This window comes from Hakea prostrata, chromosome 9, assembly GCF_041222555.1.
Source record: "Hakea prostrata isolate BN-2017 chromosome 9, UWA_Hpros_2, whole genome shotgun sequence".
Taxonomy (NCBI): domain Eukaryota; kingdom Viridiplantae; phylum Streptophyta; class Magnoliopsida; order Proteales; family Proteaceae; genus Hakea; species Hakea prostrata.
Genome location: NC_142608.1, coordinates 40,864,376 through 40,872,767, shown reverse-complemented (window position 1 = coordinate 40,872,767; position 8,392 = coordinate 40,864,376). Strand labels below are relative to the sequence as shown.

The following is an 8,392-nucleotide window of genomic DNA, read 5'->3' as shown; positions in this document are numbered from 1 at the left end:
TTAAGGTAAATCAGTACTGAAATTTTCACTCTTATCATGAATGAGAAACAAATGATCCCCATCTCGGATGACGCTTATGTCATCGATTTCTGCATTATCTGCATTGATGATTTTTGTAGGATGACAACCTGCAAACTTTTGACCTGCATTTTACAAGATACTGGTATGAGACAGGCAAAAATCAAGCAATAAATGCTCTTCATTTTCGGTGTTTAACTAGTCCATATCTATGGTGAGAATGTTTCAGGACAGGGTTAGTTCTTTATCCATTTTCTCCTAAATGCAGTTATATTGATTTAAACTAATGATGCTTTAACTAATCTATGGAGAAGGTGTGAGTATTGCAGGACCAAGCTAAGGTGAGTTCTTTCCTTTCCTATTCTCGATTTTGCTTAAATGCTTTTATATGGATGAGTTTATTTTTACTAATATGCTTCCCCTTAGTTTGTAGGTGAACCAGCAATGCTCATAGATATCAAATCCAACTTACCAGCAATTCTGAGTAGCTCTTCTAATGAATCAGGCAGTACTACTAATTTTCCAAGCTGCTGTTTTGATGAACTCTCTTGTGGAAAGTTCATGTGGATTATCACTCTTCTATCAGTCAATTTCGCAACTGTACCGTCACTTGGAGAATAATAGCTTCCTGGAGTGAACTTTGGTGGTACTTTTCCAAAATGTGAGTTTGTGAAATTTGGCAAGTTTTGGCAGTAGCTTCTTTGGTTACTTCCTCTGTAAGTTGTGCTTTCTGTGTCAATGAAATCTATCTCATGGTCACCTGGACATTTGTTTTGGTTTTGGTCGCATTGTAAGAGGTCATTGATGCTTTTATGCCCTTTCTTTTCTGCCAAGGCTTTTGGTGTCCACCCCATTGCATCTGGTTTGTTTACATTTGCCCCCCTCTGTAGCAGAATCTTAATCATTTCAGGATGCCCCTTGCAGACAGCATCATGAAGAGGTGTTCGGCCATCTGCATCTGTAGAGTTCACATCAGCTCCTTGTCTAATAAGATCATAAACTGTGTCTGTCTTTCTGTGCTTTGTAGCTTCCAATATTCCCATTTCCATTCCTGTAATTGCTGAATCTCCGTGTGGATAATTTTCTTGATATCCCACTTGAGAACCAAATCCTAGCTTTCTTGTGTCTTGCCATTCTTTGAGGATAATACCTGGATCCCTAGGTGCGTCTGCAAACCTTAGTCTTTCCATCTCATTATACTTCTGGAAGAAAATGGAATGCAGAACCATTAGCTTTATTGCTTGTCCCACTAGACACACAAAAATATATAAATGGTTACCTGGAAAAAGATTGTTCATGATCATTTTCCCATCCTCTATATTACCAACACACATATACAAACACACACAAATACATAAATGGTTACTTGGAAAAGGTTGTCCATGATCATCTTCCCATCCTCTGTATTTGCCTGAATTACGTTCATTAGTGAATTCCTGTTTAGCCGTAAAATCTGAGAAAGCTCAGTTGTGCGAACAGTAAATGGCTGTGGCCTGTAACATAAAGCCGCTATCTCCCCAAACATTTCCCCTGCAACTAACTTTCCATGAACCTGCATGGGATACAGAGGAAGTTTCTTAACTTTGGTTATTTTCTCCTAACAAATATGTCATTAATGAAGGCAATACATACTTGGTCATGCCCATCAATATTTGCTATCAAATTCTGCAACCAAAGAAGAGCAACTACATTAGATAGGTCATCTTTAGCATTCTAGATTTCTGTAGCATCTTTATGGCAAGTCAAGGACTAAGTGATGAGTTTCCTAGTAGAGAAGAGTGAACTGGGTTGTTTCAGTATATGTTGGTGCAAGTGTTCTGAGACCTGGCTTGGTCCTTCCAGTTAGTTGGTGGCATCATCACCAATCACTTCAACAGGTTGATCATCACATGTTTCTTCTGAAGAAAAAATGTTGATCAACCTCAACCTGTCTTTCCTTCAAATTTGTTGACTGACTTGTCATTGACTAGAATGACCCAGATCTTTGAGCAACTAAACCAAGACAGTCAAACCCTTAAAACCCATCTAGATAATTTTTTGTCAACTAGTTCCCAACATGTCAAAGCTTGTGCTACAAGATACTTTTGTAATGCAGACCTACTTAAGTTTCGCCATTGCAACCTGTTGGTTGTGGGATCAGAACTGTTACAATCTACTTATTCCCCATCCTCACAAACCCAAAAAAAAAAGGAACTGTTACAATCTGGTAGTTGAACCTGGGTGACTTGCTGACTCAGCACCTGCTATATAAAGGATGTTAGTAGGCCTGGTCTCAGAACATCAACTTAAACGCTATGTTGAACATGCATGCTTCCATGGTGTTTAATTTTGCATTGTATGGCAACTATGAGAACGCCTGGGTCAAGGTGGTCCAATGTTAGGCATATCAGACCTTGCCATTAGGATGGGCTAGGGTGGGGTTCCTATTGAACCTGCTCCATTGCCATCCCTATTTTGGAGACATTCTGTGGGGGTGGTTCTCAATTCTCTATATATAGTATGCCAAAGTCACTAAAAAGGACCTAGGTGCCTAGGGGACTTGGGCAATTGGTAGGGAACCGTAGGTGAGACTTCCGCATCATACGGCTCTGTCCCGAGCTTCCATCATCGGCCCTTGTCATTAGACCACTATCTATAGTGTCTGACTCTATTGGTCATAGTTCCCTGCTGTTGCGGCCGGTGCTCGTTTGCACGCGCTTGAACCAACCCAACAAAGAAGGAAAGGATGCCTTTTGGGGAATCTGAGAATGGTTCGAGCTGTATGAAGGGAAACTCCCACGTACAGTTTGTTTTGGGGGAAGGAGCCCGACAGGGTTCCCCTCACTGACTTGGCCCAGGCCTAAGTGAAAGTGAAGTGGTGGGCCTACCCATCCCAACCAGGGGTGAGGCGGGGAATAAAATGGACTATGCAAGATCCAAGATCCACACTGTCCCCAACATATAAACCAGATTTGAATTTAGGCTTGCAATGGTTTTATAGATTGATCTGAGCAGGTTGATTATATGAGATACCATTTATATGGATCTTGACTAATTATGTCTTCATGATTCATATATGGTTGATGTACCTATTGTATGAATATATCTGGGATCTGAATTTAGGGTCGAAGCAGTTTTACAATTTGATATGGATCTTGATTGATCAGGATTCACATAGGGTTTATATACTGATTATATGAAGATAAGGATTTAAGTGCAACCCATAACCTGTTCATATTTAGGATCCATTAGGATTTGGATTTGATATGGACTTCTGTTGTGTGAAATCTCGGCATGGCTTTAGAATCCAACACTTTGCTAGTGGTTATTTTGATTGTCTCTGTTGGTCTAGTTTTACTCTATGCTATTTTGTACCCTACAGCTAGTTTTCACTAAGATGCTATGGTAACATTCATGTGAAATCTGTTTGTATTTAAGCTTACTTACCACTGCTCCAGAAACCAGTATATAAAGATCTATTGGGGCTTCATTCTGCAGAATCACGTCCTCCTTTGGTGGGAAATACTCAGCCTCCATTTCTGAAACCTTGCCATGGAAGAACAATAGTGTATCAGTATTCTCGAAATTTTGCTAGGATTTGATGCACACCTTTAAAAAGACAAATTAATTGCTATCAGTTGTGATGGGTTACCCCCCCCCCCCCCAAAATAAAAAACATAAAAAAAAAAAAAAAAAAAGATTGGTTGATGACTCATGTTGCAATGTTGCAATCCGTGAAAAAAAATATTTGTCCAGGGGGCAGGGGGGTTGTGTGGATGGTTGAAGGGGGAGGTATCTTGGGGGACAAGGTGAAGACAAGAGAGTTAACCCATGACCTTTTGAGGCCTAAACTCTGTTGGCAAGGTACTAAGGAACCATGTTAACAGTTTGCCTTTAAGATTGAAATTTTTAGCTCCTCCCTACTCCAAGTTCCAACCTGCCCCCTAACAGATAGTATGTGAAGTCATACCAGTTGAAAAAGGAACTCATGGGACACTCCTTGGAAAATATAAGCTTTTTGTATGATAGGAAAGAAGAGATGGTGTGCTATGCTTGAATGAATGGCCTTTGGCAGACTATTCAAGGTCTCTTGTTGTTTCAGCCCTTCTGTTTTGAACTTGAGGCATAAGTGGGACAACATTTGATCCTGTATGCATCGGGGCAACTGGTTCCGTGCTGCAAATTCAGAAGCAGCTCGAACTTTATCTCTCTGCAGCATCAAAAGAATGGGCTGTTTAGTGCATTGTTAAACCACACATTTATCTGACAAGAAGTATGGAAAGTATTGTCAAATAGATTAGAACTCAATGTTAAATTGCTGTTGAAGTGATGCATTTGTGTTTTCTACATCTTATTAATAGTATTTATTTTCATCAATAGATCAGCATTTAAAATATGCTGTGTAGTAGCATTACTGATTGACAGTTTCTGCGGAGTAAATAGGGAATAAAAGTCTTGGTATCTAAATACAAAAGAATGTATTCTGATTACTCATGAGAATGATTCTAGACTAGCAGTTTCTTGCCATGCAGTTTATTACTGCTTTTTGGGTTACCAATTTGTTTAAATATGTGCAACTTTAATATGAATGAACAGAGAAAGCTACGAAATGGGAAAAACAAAATGTCTTTAGATAGAACATACAAAACTTCTGGTGCGACTGGTCCAGTGTACGACAAGGTTTGTCATATTCCCAATGAGGTAAGCTGTCAATCCCAAGTTGAATAGCATGTAGAAGATATCAAACAACATCTCCCTCGGGTTCTCAGCATGCAAGTCACCATAACCAGTTGTAGTTAGAGTTGTGATAGACCAGTAGATTGCAGTTATGTATCTGTCCCACAGATTCTCTTCTTTGAAATTTGGCAGTACTGCACCAATCCAGGTTCTTTTCGGGTTTGGGTATCTGTCTGCTATGAGGTAGTTAATGCATCCAGCACAGTGTACTGCAAAGAGAGTCACCTGCAGTTGAATTAAGGGGAAATCATGTGTAATGTTGATGGGGCTGATGGAAGTAAGTATGACAATAAAAGTGGAAAAAGACAGAGAAAAGGCAAAAAATGTTTTGAATGCTAACCGAGATGAGTTTTGTACACCGAGTCCAGAAATAGTCGAACCGGATGTCCTTCTCTAGTCTGAAGCAAAGGAAACTAGCTTAATGAATTTCTTTCTTCCATCAACACATTTGAAATTTGGGAAAAAACAAAAGTGAAGATTTTAATTTGGTGTTAAACCTTGCAAACAGGGAACTGACCCGTCGGAGACGCCAGAGTCTGAGCATATTGAGTGCTTTAAAACCAAGACCGCTGCTGTGATTTGTGAACAGTAGGCTGAGAGGTTGAATTGGTGCTGTTGAACTGATGTCGAAAATGAACCAGGTCGATATATACCTGTGCATGGGTTTAGATTATTTCAAGTCCTTTTTCATGAATAGAACCAAGTAAGTCAGCTAAGGTGCAACATATATGAAACAAAGTAAACTATGAGCTGGATTGATGTGGAGAATACATTGACCTGATTGCAATTTTCTTGGGTTCATCAACCAGAAGATAAGATTGGTGGTCAATATATGCAATGAAGAAGGTCAAGATGATATCAATGGCAAAGAAGCCATTGACAATGTTATCTATGATGAACAGTGTGTCTTGCTTGTAACTTAGAAAGGCAAACTCAAACGGGCAGATCCAAGCTGAGTAAATGACGAGAACAATGAGAAACATGTCCCAGGCCCTGAAATGATGAGAAACTGATAAGCAATGGTCTTCCATATTTGCTTAAGAAAATAACAACGATCAAACTGTGAAGGTTGTATAGGATTGTGACCTATAGCAGGGATTGAAAGGAGAAAGGATATGTCTTCTAAGCTTGGTTTGTTGGTGAATCCTGGCACCAAGGGATGGCAAGAGATCACTGGAGAAGAAGCCATGGCGGCCACTCTCCATGTGGAACTCATATCTACAAAGGCGGCGTAAGAAAGATGTGCAAGAAAATGACATGGCGGTTCAACTCTCCAAAGGCAACCCTATTACTAGTGAGGAGCTCAGAGGCTGCTGTAAAACTTTTCGTTGGTAAGGCTTGGGGGAGTAGTTATATATAGCAAAGCTGGTGACAGGGGGTTAGGCTTCATTTCTTTTGCTTTGAATGTGATCCAAGTAATTAAACAAAAAAAGCTTGGATTGGTGTTACCCTCTGTTTGAACAAATATGGCAAGAAAGAAATGAAGGAACAAGAAGGAAAAGAAGAGTGCTAGAAAAATCAAGATTCCAGGGTTGATTTGAAGAGAAAATACCCCAAGAGTGACAGACAAAAAGCTTCTAGAAATGCAATTGCAGAGATATTTTGAGTGTGTGAAGGTTTACAGAATGGCGGTGGGTGCTCCATAATCTGCAAAAATATGGCTAAGTAAGTCCTTTACGCATTTAGTTTTCATCTGCATGTCTAGAAAGATTATCTTTTTTTTTATTTTTATTTTTATTTTCCTCTCTCCTCTTTAAAAGCCCAAAAATAAATGAGACCAGGTATCCCAGATAACCCTTCTTTCCTGGAAAGTGCAGTGGGGTCACGGGTGCCATGTGGACCAATAAAAATGGGGTTTTGAGGAAATTCAAAACCCAAATCAGTTTCAATCAACTCTGTATGTCATCTTGTTTAGTAAAAGCCAAGGATGCATATGAAACGCAAGCATGACCATACAAGCTATGGGAAACGTTTCACACCATAAACCAAATCATCCCTTTCTGATGTGTTGGTCACTACTTACATATGATAATAGCACGGTCATGCGCATGGAAATTGTGGCGTCTGCTTCCTTTTATCTCTTTCCAAGATCTTATTATTAGAGAGACCACTGAACTGCATTCTGCATTCTGCATTCTGCATTCTGCATTCTGCATTCTGCATTCTGCATTCTGCATTCTGCATTCAGCAACTCCTCTTCACCTCAGGTTGGGCTCCTCTCTGGCACAGCACGATGTCCTAGATGGTCCCGTGAGCCCCACATAATGTTTTGGATTGTGCACGTTTTGTTTTGTTTTGTTTTGTTTTGTTTTTCGTTTTTGGGATTGAAACCCAGTATACGGGACAAGGCCATCTGGTGCAGTCTACCCATGAGGATAGATGATAACAATATCCTGATCCCCCGTCACTATACATCCGCTTGGGGAGGGGTTCCTTACTTTGTCAATGTTCAGAAAGTCAGAGAGGTTCCCACCTGAATGTGTGGTGTAGAGCCGTCAGGGTAGTCGAGGGTAGAGACCCCAATTTCATCAGATGTGGGCAGAACACCTGGTCCAAGAGCCCAACCCCCTATTTTGTGGGTAGGTGAAATTTTCCAAAATAAACATGACAAACTGAGACAATAGGAGCCGAGGTTGGAGGATTTCACGGCTTATAGCTACCTTAGAATTAAGAGTAAGATTTTCTTAAGAAACCCAGTTAAATCTTATTATGTTATTTACTTTACATAGTCAGAGCCAAGATGTGGGGAAGATTTACGGTTTGTCCTATATACTTGTTATTAGCTAAACTATTATTGTCACAAAGCTCTATTATTTTCTAAATGTGTCAAGACACATTTGCACTCGCTCAACCACATAAATAGACAATATGTCGATTCGAATATTTAGGTAGGGGGAAGGTGGTTTAGATTAATTATGTATCAAATTTCAAAATCTAATTCAATCAAATATCGATGATTCTGCCAACATTAATCCCATGTATGCTTACCCAAAACAAAAACAAAAAATGGTTTATTTGTATGCCAATGCATACAAGATATTCATGTACGTTCTCTGAAATTGTAAAAGAGTTGGTTAAGATTTTTCTTGTGATTTTCTGGAACATCACTAAGCACATCATATTTATCCTGTTAACCTCATGTTCCTCAAGGTGCATTATTGAAAGGTCCAACTTGCTGTAGATTAAATGTTGTAACTAGTGCACAAGGCTCCTGTATTACTTGTGAAAATTGCGTTATTATAATTTGCATTAATATAAGTTTTCCCATTTTAAGTTGTGGCTCAACACCTTGATCCCCTTAAATAGATGATAAAGCCATTTGGGAGATCGAGTGAGTCCCCATTGACCCAACTCTCACTGAATCCGTTGGTTGGGGTTAGTTTCATTAAACTTGTAACCAAAGAAATAGTTAAGTGTCTCAGTCATGTATTTGGTCATGAAAGATGAAACTAGCAATGGGTGGGTGAAAAAAAACAAAACATGTTGCGGGCGGCCCCTTCGATCCCTGGGTGAGTCGGTGAGCTAGCTGTATTGCTTGGTGGACCATTCCCACTTGACATGTGAGAGGGAAATGGAATTCTCGTGAGTTTCACTTGGCAGTAGTGAGAAAGAACCTAGTGGTCCTCTTTTAAGTTTGTGGTGTTTCCTCAATGAGGTT

General features: G+C 39.7%; 1 protein-coding gene across 6 annotated transcripts; it reads right to left on the bottom strand.

Annotated features, from left to right (window-relative positions):
* Positions 1-6,458, bottom strand: LOC149005236 (potassium channel KAT3-like). Of its 6 annotated transcripts, none has more exons than XM_089167618.1 (11): positions 6,287-6,458; positions 5,512-5,727; positions 5,232-5,387; positions 5,075-5,132; positions 4,642-4,959; positions 3,968-4,207; positions 3,445-3,543; positions 1,651-1,683; positions 1,385-1,570; positions 491-1,220; positions 1-143 (listed from the first exon to the last, which is right to left on the bottom strand). In XM_089167618.1, the coding sequence occupies exons 1-11, from the start codon at positions 6,376-6,378 to the stop codon at positions 1-3; spliced, it is 2,271 nt and encodes a 756-aa protein (XP_089023744.1). In that variant the 5' UTR covers positions 6,379-6,458. The 6 variants fall into 6 exon arrangements, with proteins under 6 accessions (XP_089023744.1, XP_089023742.1, XP_089023743.1 ...); XM_089167616.1 differs by having other exon boundaries at positions 5,821-6,379; XM_089167617.1 differs by having other exon boundaries at positions 5,232-5,354; positions 5,821-6,379.
* Positions 6,459-8,392: the final 1,934 nt, after the last annotated feature.